Below are 27975 nucleotides of genomic sequence, written 5' to 3'. Positions count from 1 at the left end.
CTTCAAACAGTCCACCATCATTTCAAACAAGACCAGCCGGCCTGAATGACTAGCGCCCAGCATCACTTACCTTTGGAGTGATGAAGTGCTTTGAACGGCTGGTCAAAGATTACATCTGCTTCTCACTACCCAGCATGCTAGACTCACTACAGTTTGCCTATCGTCCCAACCAATCAACAGAAGACAGGAGACACTGAGAAGGGAACTATGTGAGATTACTGTTCATTGAGCACAGTTCAGCATTTAACACCATAGTTCCCTCCATCTCCCATATATATGATCTTTTGAACTTTTGGACTTTTGTCTCCATCACCTTCAGATCACTGACATATTATCTTATATATATATATATATATATATGTTTATAAAATATATATTTTATCTGATATAGTAAATTCTTTGACTACCCTCTCTAGTTTAAAATGAGTTATCTAGTCTAATCTAATCTAATCTAATCACTTGCGTTTTACTCTCAAAATTGTTCACTTCACTGCCACAGAGTTGTGAAACTGTTCCCCCTCAAAAAAGTGGGTGCAGCACGTGCCTCTGCACTAAACCATAACACTCTGAAGTTTTGTTCATTACACCCACCTTTGATTGGCAGCAGTGCAGTCAGGCCAGCTCTGTGAGGCACTTAAAGTCACTTGTCGGAAAATGTAATTAGCAATAGACAAGACAGTTTAAGGGAAAGTATATATATTGTGCAACAATATAAATTAAAACAAACGTATGTACTATCCTGAAAGTGCTATCAGAATGAGCACTAAATAAAGGTTTCAGTTGCAAGTGGCTTAGCAACAGGAAAGGAAAAGTGTAACTGCGCTGTTATCTCAAAGCATGTGGTAGATTAACCACTGATACTTGTATCTAGTTGGCATATCTTGAGGAGACAATGTCATGAAACCAAAATATGTATCCTCAGTGAGACCAGAATACAACATTTAAATAGGAAACACAAAAAGTAATGTGAAAAACTCTTCTGGGGTTACATTTCAGGCTAATCATATATGTGTATTTTTGCATTTTGTAGGCTTTTAGATGATTCCTCATTAGCTGTATTTCCACAATAATATGAGTTTTTAAATTAACTTTGGCAACCAGTAATAACGGCTGCATGATAAGAGCAAGTAATGCTAAGGGATGGTGGCATTTTGGAAGCTGTAAATTAAAACAGCTGAGCATGCATTCAAGAGAAACTGACATAAATTGTCACCATGGACAGAAAGGGGAAATTAAACTCGTCACGGAGGAAACTCCCACAGTTCTCGACAGTGTTCATGAGGAGCTGGTTGACAAGAAGGAAGCAATGGTGACAGACAGGCACACTGACAAAGGAAAATGTGTAAAAATCTTCATGTACCATGTAAGGTAGGTGATCTAGGAGATGTACCTCAAGTGATTTGTGGATGGTTGAGTAAGTGTGGGCTTGTGTGTGCTCTGCTGTGTGTACTTTAACTGTGTTTAATTTGAACTTTTCATTTCCCAGCTTCATAATGACTTTATGCTGTAAAAATAAAGTGATATTCATGTCAGTTCAGCGCTAATTTCCCTTGATGATATCAAGATACAATCATTTTATCTGAAAGTAGTACGTCAAAGGCAACTGGACTTGCTGTTTGGTCTTCATTAGAGTGTGTAAGGCCTTTTGAATCAGTTGTGAAATGTGTTGAGTGACACAAATTCGTTCGTGTTGATCCTGTGACTGATATATGAGCTGGATTACTGTGAATTCTCAGCAACAGACAAGAAGTGTGTAAGTTAGGGAAGTTGACTTGGACAATGCACTGAAAGAAATGTAAAAATGGATGATATAATCCAAACATCACCAAGAAAAAACACACAGCTATATAAGTAAATAGTAATGGATTTGTTCAGTGGCTGTTCAAAAAGTGCCTGTTCGGAGCGGACTGATTGCTTGACCTCTGGTATTGCTGCTTCAGCGCACAAAAAACTTAATGCTGTTGATGTGAGGTGTGAATGAATACGAACAACAGGAAAGAAACTAACATTCTATTATACACAGATTTTAAGTACTGTAATAGTGAATCTTTTCTCATTTCAAGTATAGCTAGGGCTGCATTTAAAAATAAAATACATAACAGTGAGCTGGGTGAAAAAATGTGTATCCTGAAATCAAGTGGATCGATCGCATTGGGCTCTTAGATCATTTATGTTCTGTGGTTTCAGTTCAGATCTTTTGAGTGGGTATGTTTGCTCAAAAGATGTGCACTTATATGAGACATATGAACTGCCTGTGGGAAGTAGCCTAAGAGTCTGTCCATTCTTGATTAAAAGCCATGTTTTCGCTGTCTACTCTTCTCTTTTTAGAGCACATCATGTGAGTAAACTTCTCCGACTTGCTCTACAGCTCTGATCACCAGCTGTGCTCATGCTTATGGTTATTATTATGGTGTACAAAAAAAGAGAAGCATAAATATATTTTTTGGTGAAAATGACTTATGCAGGGATTAGTCATTTCCAATTAGGCCCTATGCAATTTCCAAATCATCAAATTTTATCCCGAATAAGAATATCCACTCATACTAATCCACATTCATTTCCACATTCAGAGAAATGCTCCACCCCAGCGAGGACGGTCACCATTTCAACACCCCGTTCTTTTCCTTACTCTTGCACAGCATAGTCCTTTTATAAATATTAAATGTCTCACATTTCCAAATTGCACCAAATTCGACACTGCACGTCCTTGGGTCCTAAGCAGATCAACCCCTAAGTGTGAAGTCGATTGGATGAACGGTTGTGGAGAAACACGAAGGACATACAGAGGGACAGAGAGAGATACACAGAGTCCTTCCTTTATAGTTAGATTTGCAGGTTGTCTGTGTATGTGCATAGTTTGGGTTAATCTCCATTGTGTCTAATTTTACCCGGCTGACAGTTTCATGTCAGCATCACCATTAAAACTGCCGCTTTGTTCTTTGTGTGACCTGCTGCACTACAGGCAAGAAAAGGTTGAAAAGTTTATTTGGTGTGAAAGTCATTGTTGGATTTGCACATCCTCCTGATGGGGGGATTCCCCAACCTTCTACTGTAAACAGCATCAAGAAACACAGAGGGGGGAGGTCTGTTACACCTGATTGAACCTTAAAATCCCCCCTTTGGTTTATCTTTTTTTAACGGCGCTGAAATTATTACAGCTACCTTTTTATTTTGTTTTCTTTTGTTTTCTTTTCTCCCCTTTCTTTATTCCTCAGTCAATTTGAATATGTTCTAAAAACTGTGAAAAGGGTTAAACACTAAGGTTTACACAAGTTATGCGACAAAAATATTTTAAATTTTATTATTTGTATTTATTTGTCTAAGATCCACATCGTTATATTTGCAATATAAATCAAATATATTAATGTATTATTGTAGGAGGATTATTTTTATGAGGAAGCTGAAATGATTACAATAAATCAGTAATTAAACATGTTACTGACAAATATGTTTCCAACATTTCTTAGGCTTTGCACTGTAGTTATCATTAATTACCCTTCAGAATTGTAGAACTTGTTTAATACATTTTAAAAAGTATTATAGTAAACAAAACTAATAATGATAGTTTGTGAATTTTAGGGTGAATTTTAAGGATTAAAGTCATTGTGTTTAATGTGTGGGCCACTTATGGAGGCTTTTGGGTGCAAACAATCACATTTTAAAGAAAATGAAATACATACAAAAACAACCTAAAAATAAACTAGTCATGTATAACTTCCTGAAAATTGAATTTGCATTATAGTTCAGTAGATAAATGGATTTCTAAATGCTTTGTGGCCCATGAAATTGAGCAAAAGTGAAAGAACTTTCATAGTATGTTTTCATATATGTTACACCGTATCAGCACTCTTTCAGATTTAACCTTTTGTAACTTAGTCTAGTTAGTTTGAGGATCACTCTGTCCCCTGATACACAAATATTTTTGCAACAAAAAATTTCAAAATGCCTTTTTCTTCTTAGATATTCAGCCATTTTAAAGATGTAAACATTTTTTGCAGGTAGTCTGCTTATTAACAGACAAGCGTCAGACTGGAGATTCGAACTGAGTGGTAAAACCATTCATCTGTGTCAACAGTGTTTGCTATTTTACCTTAATGTGTACAATCCCCAGTGGCAGCATGTGTTTTCTTTTTTTATCAGGGTCTATCACATGTGACAGAGAGAGATAAGAGGCAGGCGGATGTGTGGTGACATCCCACAACAAGCATATACTCAAAGCGGAAGTGAGCACTGGCAGTGTGGTCATGACTCATTTCTTCATTATTTCTAGTAAATGAGCTAATCCTCTCTCTCATTCTGTCTCTCTCTCTTCTCTATATACACCCTACTCTTCCTGTCATCTACAGACTTCTTGATGATGTGGATACACAGAGTTAAGAGTTTCCTGAGATCAATTCAGAAAAAGGGGCTCCAATTGCCCTATCTGTCCACAGGAATGATGGCTCTCTTCTGGGTCATGCTTTGGTCAACGCTCCCTCATCTTGCTCTTCTCTCTGATCTGGATCGTTGTACCTTCCCTGAGATAAACAGCCCACAGACCGGTAAGTCTGTGCAGTATTCACCTGACAAATTATACACCAGGTTTTAGAATCTAATTGAATCCTCTACTTTCATTTGTAATATTTTGTTGGCTCAGTTATACAATTTCTAAATAAAAAATGCGGAAAACAACATCAACATGAATGAATGTGGCCATTATGACATTGCATTATTATAAGAGATAGTTAAAGTATAGATTCAGCACAAAATAATAACCATTAAATGCAGTTTAGCACGTAAACTGACCAGTTACCTGAAACCAAAATGTCTCCCTCCCTACCCAGTGTCTTCAGTGCTGGATTCCTTACAGTGCCATAACGACTACATGTCGTACGTCCAGTGCGAGTGGAAGGAAGCACCACACATAAACACGCCACTGCAGCTCTTCTTCGAGACAGAATTGAAAAAAAGGTAAGAACAGTTTAGAAGAGCAAGGTGAAGAGGAGGTTTAGCACAGAGGATTAGTCAATCTGGATCCAAGGTTTTCTGTCCCACCGCTTTGCATCCATGTCCTTGCAGCGGGCCGTGTGAGCCTTACGGTGATGCAGTCCAGGATGCAGATGACCACAGAATTGTCAAGTGCAGATTTGATGCTGAAGTGTATGCTGTCGCCAGCAACCACACCGTCTTCTTCAACAAGACGCTGGCCCCCTGCTCGTCTGCCCCACACGAGCCTCTGCATCTCTCACAGCACTGTGAGTTAACATGACATCTGTCAATAATAACAGTCACATTTGCTGTGATAATTATAGAAATAAATCATGTAATTGAGTACGAATGTATACATTTTGTATGGTAATAATATTAGTTGGATTTTTGTGTTTGTGTTGTACAGTGAGAGCGCGCCCACCAGTGGATCTGTCCATGCACGATTCAGGTGATGGAGGCTGGCGGCTCATATGGTTCAGCCCCTACCCTTCCTCCTCCTCCTTGAGCAAAAACCTCAAATACCAGCTCAGCTACAGGCCAGACAGACATGACTCCTGGACTGTAAGCATCAAACATGCAAAATCTGCTACCCAGCTTTTAGCCAAATGACAATGAAAAATATTGTTTTTGAAATCATGGAGTCAGTTTTGAAAGGTTTTGAGAATCCCAAAGTTTTGCAGGCCTGTTAAGCACTTGTAGCTGGCTGCTAATCCAGTTTGATGTTAAATGAGTGTCTTTAATTCTACATCTATCACCACACACTGAATGCAGATACAATAACTGTACTGTACCAAATATCTCTTTGTAAACCAGGACTCAACCTCTCTCTCTCTGCAGATTAAGGATGTCACAAGTACCAATATGACACTGGAGAAGCAATCATTGCTTCCAGGTTGCAGGTATGAAGCCAGGGTGAGGGCCCAGGCCAGCGTGGGTCAGTGGAGTGACTGGAGTTCCGTGGTGACCTGGCAGACTGAAGAAGGTGAATCAAAAAATGCAACCCACCCACAAAATTGTGAAGCATTTCCAGTATGTGTGGGGGACTGAGCTTTAACTTTGACATTTCTGACTGAGTAAACCATTTGGCTTGCATATTTAATGTCCTGTACTGAAATCCTTCTCTTCTGATAGAGAACCTGCTCCTTATCTTCTCCCCTCACATTTCTAATCTTCTCCCTCCGTCCATTTTCATGGGAGCCCAGAAAATGTCTGGAGCTTTGCTGCTGTTGTTATTAACTCTCTCTCTCTCTCTCTCTCTCTAGCTGTATATGCTGTTTCCAATTTGCATTGTGTGCTGGATGGAGAGAAGGAGGTGATGTGTAGCTGGGAGGTGAGCGAAGAGCTGACTCACTTCATTACCTACCAGCTGGCCTGTCGACACAATCATTCTGCACCGTAAGTCTAGCTGCATATGTGTGTGTGTGTGCGTGTGCGCGCTGGAGGTCATGTTTACATGTACAGTATGTGTGGTGCAAAGCTGTTCTTGACAACACCACCTGGGTGAGGTTTAACAATCTACATCAATTTGTTCAGTCATTTGACCATTCCTCTCCTCTCCTTCTTGTAATCCTTGCCTCCAGGTCTAAGGGATGCTGTGTGAACCAAACAGTAACTCGTGACCTCAGTGGGTCGGTGCTGAGGTACAGCTGCTCACTGAATGTCACAGACCCTGCACATCTGCTGCTGGAGCTTATACCGACACGCAATGCCAAGACTTTTAATACCAGGCAACACAGTGAGTGGACACGAGAGAGAGGACACAACATTAGACAGAGAATGACTGTGGAGAGGTGGAGGGGCGGTGGGGGGGGGGGGGGGGGGGGGGGGGGGGGGGGGGGGGGGGGGTAAGAGATAATGTGTCCCACCAAAAAAAGCACACAATAAAACTGCAGGAGCTATAAAAAGGAGCTGCGCTGAATAGAAGTACTGGGATGTGATTGAGGGCCCCCACCTAGTGTTTGAATGGCACAACTGCACCCTATCCATGTTTGCTTATTAACAGTCCATAAGATAAGATAAGAGAAATTATGGTGATATATCTGCTCAATATATATGGAGTAATATAAAACTTTTTAAAACTTTTTAAAAACTACACAAAAAAGATTAATAAACTTTCTCAGCATGACTAATCTCCTCAATCTAATCTCTTTGTGCACAGTTCATCCCAACCCACCACTGGAGGTAAAGGTGAAGGAGGATGACTGGAACTGGATCGTGGAATGGAAGGAACCGAGCAAATCTGATTATCTCAGTCTGTATTATCAGGTGTGCTATAACATGACACAGCATCAGGTGAGAAACTTTAATACAAATGTTGTTTTTCTGTCCAATTGTGAAATCTTTACAATAACCCTGAAACTTATTTAGTAATTAGTAAAGTAACTTAAAAGTCATATTCGTTTAAAATAGTTTGTGATGTGTATCGTATTTCATTTGTAGCTGTTTAACATACAGGAACTCTATAACATGTTCATATCTTAATGGGCTGTTTCCTTGATGTATTTATGAGCTCATCATTCAAAAGTTTCATCGTAAAAAAGGGACATTAAGCTCTGCAGTCCATCTAAGTTTTGCTGTATACTTTATAAGTCATAAGAGTTGATTCTAACGTTACATTTATACTTGGTGCATCTATGCCTCAAAAAGCAGAAAAATAGACACAAAGTGGCAAAAAATAATGATTTTTATTTGAATTCCTCCATCAGGATTCTTGCATCCCGCTGAACATTACAGATAGATCCCTGACCATCCCTAAGGCGTATCTGGCCTCGTCCCAGCAATACCAGGTCAAGGTCAGGTCTCTGGTCCACCCAGGAAGTGGTTCAACATACGAGGGAACCCCCTCTACCTGGACCGACCCAGTGGACTGGACCACGCATGCAGGTACTGCATAGTAGCAGCATGCACACAAATACAGGCATTGCTTACTCAGTCATCATAAATGTTATCATCATCATTCCTTCTGTCTTGCGTCCCATGACAGCCAGCCAGTCCGTCACCAACTTAATCTATTTCGTCATCGGTGTGTTTGTGATCACAGTCTTCTGCACACTCTACTACACCATTCCAGCTTGTCAAAGGTGCATTATTCACACTCACTTTATTCATTTTTATACACTTGACTACTTCCTTTATGGTTGTCAAGCCAGTAAGTAAAAAACTGGTTAAATGTAAAGATAAATTGTTCATTTGCTTCATTTTCATGTTTTCAAGTGTGTATTTTTCACTTTTACTGTAAATGTAACTCTCTACATGGTGTATTTTGAACAAACAGGAGAGTAGTTGTGTGGGTGGAGTCAGTTCCTTCTCCAGGCAAAAGCAAAATCCTTTCTGAGATCAAGGTGAGACTGGATAATTCTTCTGTTTGTCTGACTGAATTATTTCTTTCTATTTCTGCTGTAAATTATTCAACATATTAGTGTTTTTCTGATTGTAGTTTGTTATGTATAAACCATTACATGTTTTTGTGATCCAGTCTGCCACCAGCCGGAGCCTCATGCAGAGTGAGAACACTTACATCTGCAAAGTGCTGAACTTGGACAGCTTATCTACATGGTAATACGTTGCACACTTGACATTTCCTGACAGATAACAATTCTTCTATCATAGAAGAAAACACATGAGTGATGCTCTACAGCTGCTGCACATCCGACAGAGAATGTGTGGAATACAGCAATAATAATTCAAGATAGACTCATTTGTGGCCAATCACCTGGCATATCTCCTGTGACATGGATATAAAATGACAAGGGTTGATGCATGAATCAATAAATTACTGACACAAACACTTTCTGCTCTCTCTCTCTCCTTGCAGCTCCTCAGACACTTCGCTGTGGCCAATCAAGGACACTGACAAAAAGCATTTGGAGCAGTACAGGGACTGCTGGAACTGTGATAACCTGCTCTCCCCTGCTGAGAAGGTTAATGGATCTGACACATCTTCCATGAGCTTCAGCGGGCCATATATCTTCTGTCAGGTCAGTTATAGTCATTTGTCAGGTATCCAGGTGCAGAGTATTTCTCAGGCACTCAGCATAAATCAAAAGACAAGGAAAGACATTAATCTCTACATTTAAATGAATAAGAACAAAAACCATTAAATGTCATACTGAGTAACATTGTATCTATCTGACATGCAGACACCAGAGTCAAAGTGCAACTCAGTGGAGGACAAGTGTGAAGAGAAATGGGAGAAAAAGGAAGAAATCTCATCACATGACACTGCATCTGCTTCCCCTGAGAATTTTACTCTTTATGGCGAAGGTTATGTGTGTCTGCCCAACCGCAGCGCCTCCAGGTCCACACAGGATCTGGTATCTCACAGCGATGCCAACACAAGCACACACAGGCATGACAACGCTGAGCAGGACCAACAGTGTCCAGATAACACACCAAAGTTGGATAAGGTGGACATCCAGCCGGGCCTCAATGAGCCCACCAGCTGCCACCAGCCTCCAGCCTACACCTCAGGACCTTTCACCCTCTGGCCTCAAGGGGGTACAGTACAGGCCTCAGGGTACTGCCTGCTCCCCACAGACCTCAAGAAAGCAGCACAGTAACCTGCAATATGCAAGGGAAGAGCATATCAAAGAGGACCCATGGAGCTTTTTCTTTTTTTTCACAACCATTCTACTTTATCTCAAACTATTTATGCTTTCTTGTTACATACATATATACATATATTAATCAATGGGTTGTTACACGCTAGAGATGACTTTTTCAGAATCCCTTTATCGTGTCTGACCTAACACCAGGTCAGACGTCTGACCAATGGAGGGCAATAGTGAGCTGAGCCTGTGAATACCACTGTCTCTGGTGCCACTGTAGATGGGCTGGTGGAGATGGAGATAGATTTCAGTGCAGCACACAAAACAGTTCTTTCTGTCTGAACTTCCTTATGCATACTGGGTCAGGATGAAATAACAGGATCACCTTACAGTCTAATATAATCCAACACAACAGCCCAGCAAAAAATATTTTTCATAAATGTTTCATTTTTTTTTGTTGAAACTGTGTCAGAGACATTAATTCAAAACTTTCCAGAAAATGAGGATCATGTACAGAATTTCTACATTTCCCTACTATGTAAGTTGTTTCACATTTACTGCACCCAACCACACACTCTCAAGAACTGTTTTGAAATCTTGTATTTTTTTTATCACTTCCTTAGAATTTCCCTTCTCTGTCTTGCACAGCCGAGGCAAAAATTACGTTAACTGCATTTCATGGGAAAAGCTTGTATGTTTGCTGACTGCCATGTTCACTGCAGTCATGTAGCTATGCGTGTTTGCACAACGGTGTGTGAATTTGGACCTTGTTGCCAATGTTGTAGCCTAAGTGTTGCTGAATGTATATATACAGTATGTTATCTACTTTGTGATGTGCTGTTATTGCTGTGTTCAGTGGCACCAGTAATGTAACTGCATACAAGTTCTTAGCCAACAACTGAGGCCTGCAGAGACACTTGAAATGGAATAAGAAAGTACTAGAAATATGTTAAGGATAATTTTATATGAAACATGCCGCCTTCTTCAGGTGTATTTTAGGCCTATTTTTATGTCAGTAAAAGATCATTAATTAGTAAGCTTGGTTCTCAATGTTTGCTGCACTTTTGTATTGTGATAGTGATTTAATAGTAAAATATATCCTATGTTTTAAGACCTTTGTTTCGTTTGGATTTTTTACAGTCCATAACTTACTAAATTCAGTGTTACAGTTTTGCTATGTGTCTGTCTATCAAAATACTTTTTAAAAAAAACGAAACTACTTGTTAATTTACATTACATTTTATATTGAAATCAATATAACAAATGAATGTACAATTTGATACATTATAAGTATGTTAAAAATTGCAAGAATTCAATATGAGTCAAAGCTGAGATGGCAGCTACTGAAATTTGTTGAGCTTGCTCCATTTAACAGGAGTTTAGCTGGGTTAGTTTCTCCATCATTATTGAATTTAGTTAGTTTAGTTTTTTAGTTTTAGCTAGGGCTAGCCGTGGCTACCCTGCCAGCTAGATGGCCTACTTCTCTTGGTTTAGCTCTGTAGTTGTCTTCAGGGATTAACGTTCTCAGGCACCATTCCTGATTTCAGGCATAGAGCAGTTTTAAATTCATATACTTCATTCAATACGTTGTACACATTTCCTCCTGGACAACTTTTCAGGCTCACAAATATTTTCTTGCTTTAATCTCTGTGTCTTTCTATCTCAGACAATGCAGCAAAGTGACAGCAGTTAACTACAGATCCAATTACTGTGATGTGGCTTGGTTTTTATCTATATTTTGTTCTTACTGCATATTTAAAAAGAAATTTCTGTTGCATAATATTTCTTCATGAAACAGACCTTAATCCAATTTTGGCCAAATGCGTGGTTACTGAATTTTGCGTTTGCAGGGCAAAACTGTCACTTCTGTCTTTGGACATGACAACATATTAGCACATTGGCACATTAACTCTGTCTTTCTGTCTCTTTCTCTAATACACAAAAATCTACACAAATACTGGGAGGTACAGGAGAAAGATCTATAACAAACTCACAACTTACAAAATGGTGCTTGAGTCTCACTTCCTTATCTTCTGCTAAATCAGTTTTTGTCCACATGGATAGATTCTTTGTGTCTGACCGACATTTTTTGTTCTTAACCTCACACATTCTTGTTAACCTGGTGTTTTCAGATTGGATATTTATATAGTCATTTTGCAGCTGAATTCCAGATCAGAAGGTGGATATCACTGTGTCTGCAGCACAATGTATAACCAGAGTAGCTCTCACTTTCTCTAACCTACTCACACACACACACATACAGAAATTCACATTGTTATCTAATTTATTGCTCTGTTTATCTGAACATCTGTTTAGCCTGACTGGATTATGCAGAGTATTCAGGGTCTCTTAGTTTCTGGAAGCACATGTGAGTGTGCATATGCATACGTACAGCTTGCATGTATGAGATTGCACCACAATATATTTTTAACATATTTATTATCATGAACATATTGTGCTTTAGCAATGCATATGTCTTTCTTGTCTCTGCAAACAGAACACAATGCTGGAATTCCAGGCATGCTGATATCGACTTCCTGTGTTTTCAGCCCATCGCTAGGTACAACTTCCTGTCTGATGAGGTTTGAGGAGCAGTTTGACACACACCAACTGAGTCATGATGCCCGCTAAGACACTAACGGGCTCATTTACTTGGCCTTGACCATGGTGGTGGAGGGGAAGGGGAAGGTGATTTGAGGTGTTTTCCCAGCATTCCAGGCTTTTTCAGATGCTCAGACCCCCAAAAAACAGTGACATTCCTCAGTCTCACAGTCACCGTTAGAGGACTATTGTTCCCCCCGACTGACTGACTGACTGATACCTATACTCATCAGCAGGGTGAATAAAGGGGATAGGTAAAGGACAAAGGTGGGTGTTGATGGAAAGACCAGCGTTAGTGTGCATGTGCTGGATGAGGGGTGGTCATCCGTGTACAGCATGTCCCTGTCCTTTGTCGTACATAAAAACAGGAAAATAAAAGTGCTGGAAGGTGTAGGGAGTGCGTGGCGCCACACGGATGCTTGTGTAACCTCCTGTTCAAAGGCCTCCTGTTTCCTTACGAATATACATCAGGGAATCCAGGCCACACTGAAACCCAGACGATCATAGCAAAGACATGTCTTCTCCGGAGTAGATAGAGAGATAGAAGCGTTATGTCAGGGCAAAACAATATCACACTGTTGTTGTGTGGTTTTTTGTCTTTGTCTTTTTTGTTTCTGTTGGTGCATTTTTTTTATCACTGACCCAGTTGTGTAGTGGAGGGTATACACAGGTATACAGAACATACCCACCTCTTTTTCTGACAATTTATAGTATATCCATCTACCAGCCAAAGAGCCATTGAAATATAAAGGAGAGTATATCCGCTTTCTCCTTCGTGATCTACCCATCTACCTAATAGTATACCCACCTCATCAACTGTAACTAAAGCCCTGCACTGACCGTAAGATGAAAGACTAAATGAAAGTGATTATGATACAAAGTTGGGAAGACACAGGTGAAAACAACCTTACTGCATGATGCCTCTATGTGCCAACACATGTTAACACATCATTTTTTAATTTGGTGGTTTATCCTCTAAAAGCTTGAAATGCGCCGTGAAAACCATGAAATTTTTATTAATAAATGCAACAATGAATGCATCAAAACTCTTTCTTGCCTCGGCTGTGGTGTCTTTAATTCCTACTTGTCGACCAAAGCCTGTTTTTAATACCACAGATGAATGAAAACCATCCCACGATCCACTAGATGAGATAGGAGGAAAGAATACAACTTGAACAGGCTTTTAGTTAAGTAACACTGAAGCTGCCCCTGTTCTGCATGGATGCACATTCCCAGAGGTCCACCACATGTTTAAGTGCCTTTACATACACACAAACACACACACACACACACATACACACACTAAAATGTGTTTCCATCACTTAGGAGGACACTTCATTGTCTTACATTCTTTCCCAGGAGACTTAACCATTACCTACTACATGCCTCACCCATATATTATTATATATAATATAACATATAATAATATATCAATCACATGAACCATTTTAGTATTTTTACTTTGATATTTTAAGTACATTCTGCTGATAATACTTCAGTACTTCTACTTTTTGAATACAGGACATTAATACTACTTTTACTTTGCAAAAAGCTGCATTAATGCTGGACAGGTCACATGTAGAGACAGACAAACACTATCACAATCACTGTTATAGGCAACTTGATCACCCAAGTTCACCTAACCTGCATTTTTTTGAAGCAGATATGGGCTAAACATGCAAGCTCAACAGAGAAAGGCTTCTATCAGCAAGGTCGGGTTCAGCCCCTGGATCCTCTTGTTATGAGGTGACAGTGCTGACCAATTGTGTCACCTTTACAAGCACCACATTACTGAGTACTTAGTGAGTTTTCTCTGGGCCATAGCTAGAATTAACTCTCAGTTCTTAGGGTTTTAAAATGTCTTATTAAAACCATTGAATATGCAAGTAGCCTATGTCGCAGAGTGGATTCAGTGATTGCATTGCAGGTCGTCATGTTGGGTCATTATATTTTTCCAATGGTCATTCACTGGTTAGGTAATAGTGTTGTTGAGACCCAACAAACCATATCGCCCTTTAAGGTCAATCAGTCAGCTATGAACCATCCTGTGTCTTTAGTCACAGTCTCCGGTCCTTCAGAGACACTCCCACACTGTCATGGTGATTGACCCCTGTGTGCGTTTGAATGAGCGTGAGCATGCCTGTGTGTGTTTGTCACAGTCAACAAGCATCCACGCACCTCTCTTCCCCGCTCTTGTTTGATGTCCACTGGGGGTGGGGAGCTGCTCAGACACCCACGGAAAGCAGGCATCCCACCTCGATGATGAATTTGGAGACAGTGTGCTGTTTAGAAGTAGAACGTCTGTGTGAGATTGACAGTGGGGCAATGGGAAGTATTGCATGAGTACACATTGAGTCTAAGAGGTCACATTCTGGAGAATTAAGGATGAGATGTGGATGCTAGAGAGCTGTATGAAAGGTGTTTTTTGGGTAAAGACACATTCATTTGAGATCAAACCGAGTGATTTATGCAAAATATGTTGAATAAAGACCAAGAACAAGGCTCTTAAAGCCAAAAATATACAAGTATGAGAAATATGAAGTCTCTATATGGATTACATCTGAGGACATAAGCAAATAATTTGTCTCAAGGCCATTTCTCATATGATTCCGTTAGGACAGATGACTTCCTGACTCGATAATAAGCACACATAGCTGTGCAGCTGGCTGCTGAGTTGGGTTTTTTTTGCAGCCAAGAGTCAAGTGGGTAAATGTGAAAAATAAGCCACAAAGAGAGTGTGTGCCAGAGTTCACTGACTGTACATTTTGTCAGATTGGAACAAAACTCACGGTGCATCACTGAAACTCACTACAAGGCACTGCTGCACTTGTGTGAATTAAAAGAGTCAATATGATGTCTCTGGAGAACTGAAGATGTACTGTATAGACACAACATGCCAAACAGGCTCAGTAAATAAATCCACCTGTGCTCATAAGTCCTTGTAACTTCTAATGTGTCAGGTTAAAAAGCCCTACCTGCTCTCTGATTATAAGATTAGCTTAAACCGCTAACCTCTCAATGGTCAAGAACACTTCAGCCTTCAAATCTCATGCGGACTGTCAGGTGAATTGGGCACACTATTAGCCAAGGTTTGTTTTTAAAATCAGTTTTGCTTGTTCATTGTTGGTCATGTGATAGTTTCTTTAAATTGCAAATGCATCTTATATAGCAAAATTTAGGCCTTTTGGAATAAAAGATCATGAGCATACTGTAGAAGGGAAATTGGTAAAAAGGAATAAAAACACAAAACAAAGCAGATTTAAGCACATTAGCTTCTTATACCCATATGAAAATAGCATTAGGTGGCAAAGTTATCACAAACATTCCTTATTTTTGTCATAACTCAAAATAAAACAGACAGAATCAGTAACAGTTGTAAGTTGGCACGAAAAACGTACATGTCTTTCAATAACTTAAGGTGTTTTTGGCTGGTTATACGTTATTGGACACAGAATAGCATCACCACTGTGGTTCTACTTGTTGTCACTAATGGAAATGAAGGACACAAAACAATATCTACATTTGCAAAGTTTGACATTTTGCTGTCCCTTTAAGTGATCTGTTCCCTCTTTCATTTCCTGTGAGTGAAATGTCAGAATCATGATGTAGATAAATTAAAGAAATACAGTGGGGGCGCTTAAAGAGAAATATGTTGCAGTAAAGTGTTTCTTTCTCTTCCTCACAGAGTTTGAAAGGAATGTGATTATTTCTACCAAAAAGTAATCAGTGGAAGAGAGACATCTCTCTATCAAAGAGAGAAAGAGACATAGAGGAACAGATATACTTCTACATGAGTACTGAGATGCATGACAGAAGTGTAGGTGTGGCCACAAGCCCATACACACACTACACAATGTACAAAACAAACACATATGCACACACTTTTGGTCATAGACGTTAAACACTGCATGATACTGGGAGGTCACAGAAGGTTTGATCTTCTGTCTTTCTTTCTTTAACTCCCCAGACTGAATCATTGTTACATTGTGTTTGATGCATGTGTAAATAAAGTTAATCCACAGTAATGGTAGAGATAAATAAATAGGAAACATACTGTAGCACACAGTAATGTCACAGGTGTAACACTATCGCCTATCACTATTCATAAAGCTCCTTACTCTTTTTTTCTGCACACGTGTGATTTGATTGTGAAACAGAAAACCTCACTGAAGCAAGATTTTATGTTTTCGTTCACTAATCACGTGTCTGCTTAATTCCAGTGTTTGCAATGAGTTGAATAGAATTAAATATGATTAAAGAAAGACCATCACTGTTTTAATTAGCTAATAAATGATATCAGGACTTGGTACTGTACGGTAAATTTACACAGATTTGTCTTCCCAACAGAGACAACACTGAACCCTCAAGATGTGGGTTCTATCACACATGGAAATACTGCTCATTTTGGTCAACATTTGTTGCAGTCTACTGGTGATTGTCTCTACGATTATCCAATTACAATACAACAAATTCTTCAACGACACAAAGGAGTTATGTCCTTTTTTTTCCACCAAATGCACTTGGTAGTTGTGATGAGTCTTATCACAAAATCAAGTCTTTCAGCAACAACTCTCTAATTTAAACCCCGTATAGACTTCGTTCTGTTGACGTATAAGTGCAATTTCTCTCTGTTGATATCAAAACAAGGTTCCAAGGAGAGTTTTGAAATTGCACTATTTTCCGCAGTTCTACAGCCATGCAGTTTCAGTCCCCCACAGGTTCTGTGCTTGCACACAGTTTGTCAGTCTTTGGGTGCCACTCGTTACTTCATACCAGCAACTGTCGTTGTAGAGGTCCACCTTTTATTTATATTCCACTTTCTTCTCACCCTCCTCTTATTCCATCCAGGTGTAGTTACAGGTTCATCAGACAGGCATTAGTAGTGTTACTGAGGAGATCTCACAGGACGAGCAGGTTACTGACAAGTGAATAAATACTTATATGAAGGGAGTCACTCTGCCGCACCTCTGGATTATCCACAAAATACTCCAAGTTCACTTTGTGTCCCTGGAAATAAAGGAAAACACACTTTAAACCACATACTGGCACAGTTTTCCTTAATGAAAAAGAAACACTGAAATAAATATAAAATTAATATTCAGTAAATACAAAATTGATTTGTTCATAAATGTATTAATTCATCCATTTTTCTAGACATTCTTTAAACCCACCTGGGATTGTTTTAGTTCTACATTAGCATTGCTCTCATAGCTGCCTTGCTGATTCGCTTGCGATTCTTCCTCATCCTTTTCTTTGGACGGGCTGGGGGCCTGGGGCCTGCTGGAGCTGATGGCTGCTGTGTAGTAGTCGTGGATGTTGTCTCTGTAAGAACAGGATTTACATATTAATAGGGAATTAACAAAAATCTATTACTTTTACGCTTGCGGCTCTGCAATATTGTGAACATCAACAGGCAATTAATTTCACTTAACCACATCATTTTCTTAATTCCATTGTGTTTTTAAGTATTATGTAACGTCTATTACCTGGTTTCTGTGTTGTTGTTGTTTGCAGATGATGATGGTGTTTATTGTGCAGGTGGTGTTGACTATCTGTCTCCTTTTCTTTCTGCCGCTCCTCCTCTTCTCGCTTCATTTGTTGCTGTCTCAGTATCTCCTTCTCTTGGTCCAACCTCTTGTGGAGGAGAAGCAGCTCTGTTCTCTCCTCCTCCAGTTTTTCCTTCTCAATCTGTAATATCCTCTCCTCCTCTGGAGTCTCGTTCCCTCTCCGTCTCACCTGCTCTCGAGGATCTGGATTTGGTTCTTTGGTAGGCCTGAACCTGCTTCCAACCTGCTCGGCGGTTGCCTCAGTGGGACTGAACTTGGCTTGAGGATTGTGAGTTGCAGGCTTTGAAAATTTGGATTTGTCATCACGCCATGATGGGCTGTGTGTTTGTGTTTCCCTGTTTCCCTCATTAATCTTCCCCTCAGTACTGTTGAGCAGTAACCCATCCCCAACTTCTGCCAACTTTTGGTCAACGCCAGCATTGTCTGCTGCGGACAGAGTCTTGTTTCCTTCTGAGATCCTACCATTCTTTCTCTCAACATGTTCCTGATTCTCTGTTTGGTCTTTACTCCCAAGGAGCCCTGTGGAGTTATGTGCCCAGTGTGGACCGTAGAGAATAGCCTCTTCAGACCGAGATGTGTCGTCCCCAGCTAGACTGTACCCTTCCCCATGCTGAGTGAAAGTGTCTCCTCTGGGGCTCCAGTGCTGCTCCAGGAGATCCTCCAAATGGGCTCTCTGGTTCTGTTTCAGGTCATCCCACTGATGGAGCTCATCCTTGGAGTGCACCTTGACCTTGAGGGTAAAATTCAACAAAATTCAGTTCAGCTGAAAACAAGGAGTTGATGATCAATAGATGGGCAGTCTACATACAGTTTACTAGGCATTTGTATGACATTCACACAAAATTATAAATTAAATTTGAATTCTAGAGTCAGTTTAGTCAGTTAAAATGAACCCCTGCATTATTTGTGCCTTAAACAAAAATAAAAGCTTTTGAACCACACTGTACAAACTCATCTCTTTGGGCAGGCGCTTCTCAGAAAAAAATATCTACAGAGAGAAAACTGATTATGAGTTTTTATCGTAAATTAGTAAAAGTTTATAAAGTTTGGGGCAAACCTGGTAGTGGAGTTAAGTGCTGTTGCTCTCACACCCTCTTAACCTCATAGCCTCATGCTGAGCCATGAACAAAATTCTTAGAGATTATATAAACTTAATATTGCCATAAAGTGTGTGAATTTCAATGTTTGATACATCAAACAGGGGTAGGTTTTGGCATACACACCCATCATTTAGTGTGGTTAAAGCATCCACAACAGCACACAGCATGCACAATAGTGTAGCATGTGTATTGTACCTGTCCATGTCCGTGTCCTTGGCTGAGTGTCTGGTTTCGATGCTGGTCTTTATTGTGGCTGTGCTGTCTGCGAGATGATTTTCTCTTGAGCACTGGGGGCCGTGGAACTGGCTGACATCGACACTCCACATGATCAACCACTGACACCACTGTTTTAGTGTACGTGGGTCTTTTGTTCATGTACTCGATCTTCATGACCTGGAAAGGTTGAGAAGAAGAGGGTAGTCACAGGAAATAATTCACACTTTATAACCAAATTGTCTTCTTGGGAAGTTGTAGATGTGTGTGTTTAGTGTGTATATCTCTGTGTGCAGTTGCTTACCTGCAGGTATCTGGTGTGCGTGACAACAGGGACACATTGCAGGCTCTTTGTGTTGCAGCAGCCAGAGCAGCGCTGCACCTCAACGCAGGGTGGCCATGGCAGGAAGTTAGCGTTGCTGCGGTCCAACATCGCCCTGGTGACCTCAGCCACCTCTGTACGAACTTTACATAGAGCCTGCTGGGCTGGCTGGGCATCTGAAGGATGAGATATGAGTGAATATGTAAGTATGAATGGTAATACTGGGATTAGTATTAGTATTCGTACTCACAACTTACTGCATTTTAAAAATGACCATTAAGACCACTAGCTGGTTTTAGAAAATCCATCTTGTTTTTTTGTGTTTCAGCCAATAAGTAAAAAACAACAAAATGCACATGGGACTCCTCATGATTACAGAAATCTTGCTTGAGTGCATGTGTATTTGTGTGATACAAGCTGCTTGCTATTTTATACAGTAGTGGCTGTTATATATGCTGCTCACCTACAACTCTCCTGCATTAGTACTGCAGCATCCACTATAGCCTGTTATTAGCTGTAGCAGAGCGGAAGCGAGCAGATGGATTATGAAACTCATGCATTTCAAATGAGTTGATATGCAACAACTTCTTCTAATCACACTTTATAGGTTATTGCATTGCACTGCTCTGAAACATGAGTGAAATCCAGTCCGCTTTACTTCACAAACGTTTAAGACTCTTCAGTTTCTCTGGGATTACGGAAGCATATAAAATATTCAGCATAGTTTACATCTGGATTGATGTAGGGCCATTAGTATCTCCTCATGCTAGAGGGAGTCCTGCAAAGTCACCCAGACTGTTGTAGATGGATATCAGGTGATTCAGACATCTGCTTTATCATGATAGCACAGAAAAGGTTAATGGGAAGGATTTTTCTGTGCCAATAAAGCCATACTTGTCACATTAATCAGCTCACAGGAAGGCTGACTAATGGGAATGGAGCACTTCTACATTCATGAGGAAAATCAGGAATCCTCCATTCCAGCACTACAACCTTCTATTCAGCTTTTTGTGTGGGAGAGAAGTGTATATTCATCATGACATCACCGATGCCATGACAGAGATTTTTTTTCACGATATGAGAGCCACATAACAGCAGTGATGTCTCTCTATGTTATGATTAAATTCTTGTCTTGAGCGCAACAAGAAAACAGTCCTTCAAAAGACACTCTAGAGGAATAAAAAGGAAGGGGGGGGGGGTTTCTCACCAAGACTCCTTGGTAGTCTGTGACCTCCGTTGGCTGCTGAATTTCCCTCCTCCTCATCTGAGACAAAACAATAAACAAATACAACATTTGACTTATGTAAACATGGCAACTGTTTTGTGAATGTTTTGTTTTCGGCATGTGACATACAGTATATTTTATTCTAAGGCCTTCTAAGCGCCCTCTGCATGTACACAGATAAAAAAAATGAGTTCAGGTCCTTGCATGTGGGTGTGTAAATGTGAGCGTGCACAAGAAGATAGAAAGAGAGAGGGAGAGACAAAGAGGGTGTGGGGGTAGTAAATGTCACATGTGAGCATGCAGGCAGAGAGAGAAAAAAGGAGAGCTAGTTTAAATAAGTGCACTCTTATAATTCAAACTTAATTGCATGTATGTTTTGCATGCATGTGTTCCTCAGATCGGCTGCTTTTTTCTGCGTTTGTTTGCTTGACTTGCTTTTATTGCTCGAAATGTTTACTGGTCACAATTAGGGTAGAAAAGTAAAGACTTACTGTTGTTATGTTAGATTTCAGTTCATCTTTGCTTTGCTCACACACATAGTACAACATGCACAGCAGACAGCATGCACAATTCTTGATTACAATTCTCTGCCAGTTATAAAGTTATAAAGCTTGATTTATTGGGCTGTTGTTGAGTGAAAACAGCACATGTCTAAACCTACATTTTAAAGAACTAAGAAAATGTCTTGTCTTATGTGAAAACAGCAATATGTATGGGGCTGCAAACAACAGTCATTTTGATTAATGATTAATCCATCAATTATGTTCTCAAATTAGTCATTTGGGCTATGAAATGGTTAAAAATTTTGATCACTGTTTCCAACAGACAATCTAAAATGACTTGTTTTGCCCCGACCAACAGTCCACAACCCAAAGATATTGAGTTTACTAAAGAAACTAAAAAATATTCACATTTCAGATGTTGGAACCAGAGAATTTCAGCATTTTTTTTCTTAAAAAATTACTCAAAACGATTAATTGATTATCAAAATAATTGGAGATTAATTTTCTGTCTATCGACTGATTGTTGCAGCTCAAAATATGTAATCTTTCAACTGAGTTAAAACATGAAAATTGCCTCAGTTGAAGTTCACTGTAATGCACAATATACATCAAAACCAAAAAACTGTGTTTTCATGAAATTGTTGTTTACATATTTGATGCTTTCTGCCTTCATATTTGAAAATAACCACATTCTAAACAATCAGGAAATATTTCTAAAAAAAATTCATTAGTGAAGTTTTGATCTTAGAATATACAGAAAATGTGGATCCCATACAGACTGTAATCAGCCTTCCAAACTACATGATTGGTTTTAGGCATAAAATTACAAGTCATTTAGTGTTGATTTAGTTGGTTACATTTAGTGATAAAACTGAATATTGTTATAATCATGTTAAGATTAAAGATAGTTTGGGTTGAATGTTCAGATTAGTTAGTGTTGCGTATGTATGAACGGTAATATTTGAATGCTCTGTTCTTTACCTACGGAGTCAGAGAGCAGCAGCAGCTGAAGGTCCTCTATGGAGGAGATGGGGCTGTTTCTAACCAGCTCCACCAGGGCTGCAGGCAGAGGGTCCTCCTGAAACACACACATATACACACACAGAAGTATATATGAATGAACGTATGAGATTTAATAAATAAGGGCAGATATATCAGTGTGGAACGTCTTGGAACATGGATGATTATGGTAAAAAACACCCTGTGATAACTTCATATATGCAACAGTAATTTAGGCTCTTTTATATGTTGTTAATAGTTTTTGGACAACAAAAACTATTTTCTAGTATGCAGGCGTAAACACGATAGATTGTGGCTCCATAGGCGATACTTGAATTCATTTTTGTTTCTTTTGGTCATATCCTTTAACAACATGCATTTGACCTAATATTATCATACCACCACAGCAAAAGCAAAGCAACAGCACTACACTGTGATCCTATGGACTGACTGTGGGTTTAACCCCCCTGGTCATTAATGGGCAAGAGAGTTGGGAGGGGGTGAGTATTAACCAAAGCAGACACACAATGGTCACTAAGAGCAGGGTGAATGACTATTGGCGTTGTGTCTTCTCATCTGCTAACATTTAGGGGTCAAAGGAGCCAGGAAGGAGTCAGGAAGTGGGGGAAGGAGTGATATAGAGAGGAGGAGAGAAGGCATCTGAAAAAAGAGGGATAATAGATAGAATAAAAGACGGGTTAAAATGGACAAGGATCAGACATGGGTCGAGACACTTCCTCACATTGGTTTAAATGGTGTGGATGTGCTTCATTTGCTTTTGTGTCTCATATGCAACCAGTGAAAATGATCTCGAAAGAGCTAATGTGGTCTAGCTAGTGCAACAGTAAACAAAATCGAGTAATAAACATACATCAGCATTATATGAACGCACCATAAATAGAAACTAGAAGCTAATGTGGTCTGGCTAGTGCAACAGTAAGCAAAATCGAGTAATAAACATACATCAGCATTATATGAACGCATCATAAATAGAAACTGCTACACGTCTTTCAAATAACTTTTTAATGAAATGTTGCACATTTAACTTTAAAAAAATACAGATTCATTTTATAGTGTCCACTAAGTCCAGTTAGGTAAAAAAAAAAAAAAAAAAAAACTTTTAAAGATTTCATTCAGGTTATGGAGAACATAATAAATCCCTGTGGGAAGCATGTTTCAGCCAAAGGAAGCAGCCATCCATGCATGAGCATGTATTCTCACCCTGCCCATACTGTATGCCATTGATTGTCCCCTATTGTTGGCTGGCTTTTCAGAGAGTCAAATAATACAGCAGGGAAATGCCTGCTGTATTACACTTACATCTCTGTTGCAGAGCTGCAGATGCCCCTGAGGAGTCATCATGATTATTTCCTCTCTTTGCCAACGGAGCAAACCTGCCCACTTGGCTAATTGTGTCTGATGTTAATTATAGGATGTGTGCCTTTGTTCACAGTGGTGCCTGCTGTCATGACGATTTGTGTCTAAGCAGGAAATATTAAATAAACACTTTTGGTCTGATAAACAAAACGGATGTGAGCAGATTCAGACTGTGCAGACTGAATATGTAAACACTTATTGATAACGTGCAACTATGAGGGTTAAGGATTCATATATGTTCAATATATCAATGTACTAAAATAAAAGAGTGGAATTTCATTGAGAAAAAAGTGTGTCCTGTACTCAAGAACTATACTCAAAGGATCATAAATGGGAGGGATATTGTTAAGTCTTATGTCCAATGTCATTCTTCCCTTGAAGAAGTGAAGCACTCCCTTGGATTTATAAAGAGATGGTAAATTGCCCGTAAAATGGTAAATGGCAAAAGGTTAAGTCAGTGAGTCTAATGCTAATATTCCCCTCAGTGGGAGTCTGAGTAAACTGTATCTCAACATCCAGCTGAGCTGCATCTGGAGCAGTTAGCCTGTTTCAAATAATGGGCTTCTGCTGATGAAGCAGGGACAGCTGTTACATTAGACATTATCATGCTACAGCAATACATACAGTTGGGATTTTTTCAGTACCACGTCTTACAAACTGCATTGTAAAACTGAACTGCCCCCACAAGTGCAGTGACGTACACTGACTTCCATCCTCTCACATCATGAGAACGTACAGCGTCTGTTATACTTTTTCACATGACCCAAAAACCCAAATTTTGGCATATTCCAGTGCTTAGCCCAATTTACGTATCACCTGAAGCAAGCTCCCATCCCCTGAGGGTCTGTTGGACATATTGAGGAATGCCAGGTACAGGCTGCAGTGGGCAGGGGAGGAGAGGGAACATCTAATCGTACATAATTAGGGGGTCAGGTTTGCTGCCGGCACAGAAGCAGCAGCCACAGCACACGTGTGAAGTTTCACGTTTAGTCACTGAAACTATGCCTACACGTGCACAATACTGGAATGCGTGAATAAATGTGACTTTAATTAATTCCTTTTTCAAAATTTACGTCTAAGTTGGAAAGGCGCCTGATGCGATAAAGGATAATGATGAGTTTGTGTTAGCTAAAAGTAAATGTCTGAGACCTCTTTGGTGGTCTCTAGTTGAATGTATATTTTCATTATAAGTGGCACTTTGTATATTAGCAGACTGGCTGTGAGTTAAAACCTTTTATGATAATGTTCTTTTTTATACAAAGCATGACTGAACCTCGTATACAGGCTCCATGATTTCACAGCTGCTATACTATAACTTTAAAATTAGACATGGGGAAATTCCTGGTTGTATACCTCAAAGCCTCTGTAACTTTCTCCCTCTAAAACACTTGGCCTGTCAAATTTGAGTTTTCTTTTACATGTGGTGCCTACAGAAGCCATAAAATGAAAAGAGGGGTTTATGACAGGAATTTAAAGTCATCCATCATAGCTGTGTTTCACTCAAAATCTACCTTCATGTGAAGTAGCCATGCTGACGGTACGTATACTGCAGTGTATAGGTTCAGTGAATGAAAGGTGGAATGAAACTATTCTGATGTTTGACGATTCAGAAGCAGAAGTATTAAGCTAATAGTTCACCTCCTGTGTTTATTTTTCCCTCTTCTTTTTTTAAATTATTTTTACCTAAATTGACAGTTAATAGTTTCAATCCTGAGAGCAAACCATGGCACCCTTTCTCACTGGATGAAAAAACAAAGGCAAACCCACAGTTGGGGCCTCTTTTTTTGACTTGTTTAAATGTCCACTTCCCATGACTGACTTGTGTGTGTTGACACTAGTGACTCATTATGGAGATGAATGACCAGGGTCAGAAATACATATAAAGTCTGAATGAAGGCAGAAATACTGATAAAATCTGATTCGATGTGCATCTGAACCTACTTCTATAGAATTCATATCTACAGCGATCAGCAAGAGGCAAAGATTTTTTTTTTTTCTAAAATGAACATAATGTCAGTTATTGTCAAGCCTCACTTGACCTAGATAGGACCCTCAGTTAAGTTTTGTCTTCCTGTTTGACCTCAGCAGACAGTCAGACTCTGTCCATCTGTCCTGCATCCATAATTCATCAGTAGCCTACTGCTCATTCATTTTTACAATATTTAAAATACATTTTATTCAGACATACACTATGTATTTTAACCTAAAATAAAGCAGAGCAGTAGAGCATGCATGTCTACAGGGCAGTATCTCTATTTTCAGCTGAAAATGTAAAGGGCTTCTGCCTACTTGTCTTCATTCAAGGTCAGTACTGCAAAAATAATGTGTTTTTCAGACATTAACACACACTGCCAGTGTGGTCTCTCCTGGTCATCTACTGTAACAAACATGGCCTCTACGGCACGATGTTACTGTATGATGTTGCTTGCTGAGTGATTTATAGTCGCGCTCAACATCTGGAACAGCATCCATGAATGCACCACTAAACCACGTGGAGCATCCAGCTGCAAAAGGAGCCTATCATGCAGGCAAGCCTCTGTTTCCTGGCTCATCACCCACAGAGGACGACCTCTGTATGTGTCTGCCCCTGGGCATCCATTCATAACGCCAGTTAATGGGAGGAATAACAGTTATTTTCTGCGAGGATCCCACCCCTCTCAGAAGCAATAAGAGGAAAAATGGCTTTTATGATGAGACTAGAATGAAGCAGGTGCACTAATTCCAAAGTTATAAATCATCACCTGGATTATAAAGATTAATGTTTTAAGTAATTATTATGAAATGGCTGCAGCAATAATTTAAATATGACTTCATATTAAGTTTATATTGGCATTATGGGTATTTTTTCATCCTGTCAGAGCTCGTGTCAGTTTCTCAATGAAACTAAACTGAGGTTAAAACTTTTGCTATGATTATATATAGCTTAATAATAATTTACCCTTTACTTTGGGCTACTGTATAGTAAAAGTGAAGCACCTCTAAAAGTTTGTCCAACTGTGATTGATGCTAACTCACCTCGGCTACGCCAAACCGCAGACACGCCGCCAGCAACGCGAGCAGCAGCTGTACCCACGAGCTCATCTTGCTGCCCAGCCTCGAGCCTCTTCGACGGACCGGGCATTTATGGAAGCGCGAGAGTCCCTCTCTCCTCAGCACTGCGCGCGTGGGGACAGCGGCTCGCCCTGAGGAACTGCGCGCGCGTAGACGGCCTGTCCACACTGTTGTCTCTCCAGGAGAGATATCCGAAGAAGAAGAAGATCGTGGTCGTTCAGCGGTGGCAACCAACTTTTAAGTCCCCCTTGTTTAAAAAAAAAGAAAAAGAAAAAAGCTCCAACGTGCTGGATAACAAAAAACTTCCAAGTTTTAACTCAGCTGCTTTTTCTTCAGTCGTCTCTATTGAGCGCACAAATTGCGTTTTAAAGCTCAAATTGAGTGCGGTGGGTGTTTGAGGAGCGCTAAACTTAATAAACACTTAACGATATTAAAGGTCCAAACACCACAACAAAAAACTATCCAACTGGAGTCAGACTGTGAAAAAGTGATAAGAAGTAAAGTTATAATTATCCAAAGCAGACATTAAATTTTAAAAAAATCCATTTCTTCTTCTCTCTCTCCAGTAGTCCTCCTCAAGAGTCTCTTTTTCTTTAACCGTGATGCGTCTCAAAGTCCAGCTCACTGGCTGAACATCTGACATAAAGTCGTAGGTCAGGACGGTAGTTTGCGGTCCTCTTCTTCCAAGGAGTCTTATCAATAAGAAAAGCGCTGTGTGGCTCGGTGCGCCTCAGCCCTGGACCGGCCTGATTACGCAGCGGTGGTGGTGGTGGCGGTGGTGAGGGGAAGAGCAGATTTCCAAGAGTCTGCTGCGGGTCTGCTCAACAGTATCTCTCTCCCGCCCCCTGCCTGAAGAATGGGTGATAATCTGCGTACAAAGACCCGACATAGTCCACAAACGACCGCCTCACAGCAGCCAGTCTGAGCAATATTTCCTCTGTCGAGAACCATTTATGCAGATATTCCTGAGGCTGTGCCAAGTCTTGTGGGTTTTTCTGTTGATCTGAATTTTGTTTTTGCTGCATGATCTGGTTTGCAACACGCAGCAAAGTCATCAGTATTATTAACTTTGTTTTTGTTTTTTAAAAAATCAACCTGGTGTTAGTTATGAGTGCACACAGGTACACACCCATTTTACACTTTCATTTTAAAGTTTTGAACAGGTGTCCACAGTAATCAACAGTTGCCAACTCCCAGTAAATGTCTCAAAAAGAATAACATTTATGAGCAGTGACTTTTCAACCTTTACATACTGTTCATATTCTGACCCTTCACAGTATGGAGCAGGTCATTTTTGACCTGGCTTAAGTGTCCCTTTATAATTACTCCCTATACCAAATTTTGAACCACAAATGTATTTTGCATCCATAAATATCTTATCAGTCATTAATAAATAGGTCATTAATCCTTCATTAATGTTTAAGAGAACAGATGGAGCGTTTTCTCTAGGTTTGACACTATTCATTTAGAGAAAATACATTTACAATTACACTATATTATGA

General features: G+C 39.8%; 2 protein-coding genes across 2 annotated transcripts; one reads left to right on the top strand and one right to left on the bottom strand.

Moving 5' to 3' along the window:
- The first annotated feature begins 911 nt into the window (after positions 1–911).
- Positions 912–10626, top strand: csf2rb (colony stimulating factor 2 receptor subunit beta). Its single transcript, XM_044332530.1, has 15 exons — positions 912–1368; positions 4347–4541; positions 4824–4950; positions 5059–5234; positions 5375–5529; positions 5806–5950; positions 6231–6363; positions 6549–6703; positions 7127–7260; positions 7674–7851; positions 7952–8048; positions 8243–8309; positions 8444–8523; positions 8783–8945; positions 9108–10626. The coding sequence occupies exons 2-15, from the start codon at positions 4355–4357 to the stop codon at positions 9525–9527; spliced, it is 2217 nt and encodes a 738-aa protein (XP_044188465.1). The 5' UTR covers positions 912–1368; positions 4347–4354; the 3' UTR covers positions 9528–10626.
- A 4744-nt stretch (positions 10627–15370) lies between these two features.
- On the bottom strand, positions 15371–27365 carry pdgfbb (platelet-derived growth factor beta polypeptide b). Its single transcript, XM_044332054.1, has 8 exons — positions 26438–27365; positions 22028–22124; positions 20526–20582; positions 19301–19494; positions 18979–19176; positions 17603–18413; positions 17288–17438; positions 15371–17123 (listed from the first exon to the last, which is right to left on the bottom strand). The coding sequence occupies exons 1-7, from the start codon at positions 26501–26503 to the stop codon at positions 17305–17307; spliced, it is 1557 nt and encodes a 518-aa protein (XP_044187989.1). The 5' UTR covers positions 26504–27365; the 3' UTR covers positions 15371–17123; positions 17288–17304.
- Between the last annotated feature and the right edge of the window lie 610 nt (positions 27366–27975).

Source organism: Thunnus albacares, chromosome 17 (assembly GCF_914725855.1).
Source record: "Thunnus albacares chromosome 17, fThuAlb1.1, whole genome shotgun sequence".
NCBI lineage: Eukaryota > Metazoa > Chordata > Actinopteri > Scombriformes > Scombridae > Thunnus > Thunnus albacares.
The sequence above is the reverse complement of the archived record's forward strand: the minus strand, read 5'-3'. Positions and strand labels throughout refer to the sequence as shown.

Bases quoted from the DNA above. Each gene is read 5' to 3' on its own strand.
- pdgfbb (XM_044332054.1), bottom strand. From the start codon at position 26,503: ATGAGCTCGTGGGTACAGCTGCTGCTCGCGTTGCTGGCGGCGTGTCTG. The intron at 19,495-20,525 runs GTGAGAAACCCC...CTCATCCTTCAG, and splicing joins CAGACTACCAAGGAGTCTTG to ATGCCCAGCCAGCCCAGCAG. The intron at 19,177-19,300 runs GTAAGCAACTGC...CAACCTTTCCAG, and splicing joins CGCACACCAGATACCTGCAG to GTCATGAAGATCGAGTACAT.
- csf2rb (XM_044332530.1), top strand. From the start codon at position 4,355: ATGATGTGGATACACAGAGTTAAGAGTTTCCTGAGATCAATTCAGAAA. The intron at 5,951-6,230 runs GTGAATCAAAAA...CTCTCTCTCTAG, and splicing joins GACCTGGCAGACTGAAGAAG to CTGTATATGCTGTTTCCAAT. The intron at 6,704-7,126 runs GTGAGTGGACAC...CTTTGTGCACAG, and splicing joins TTTTAATACCAGGCAACACA to TTCATCCCAACCCACCACTG.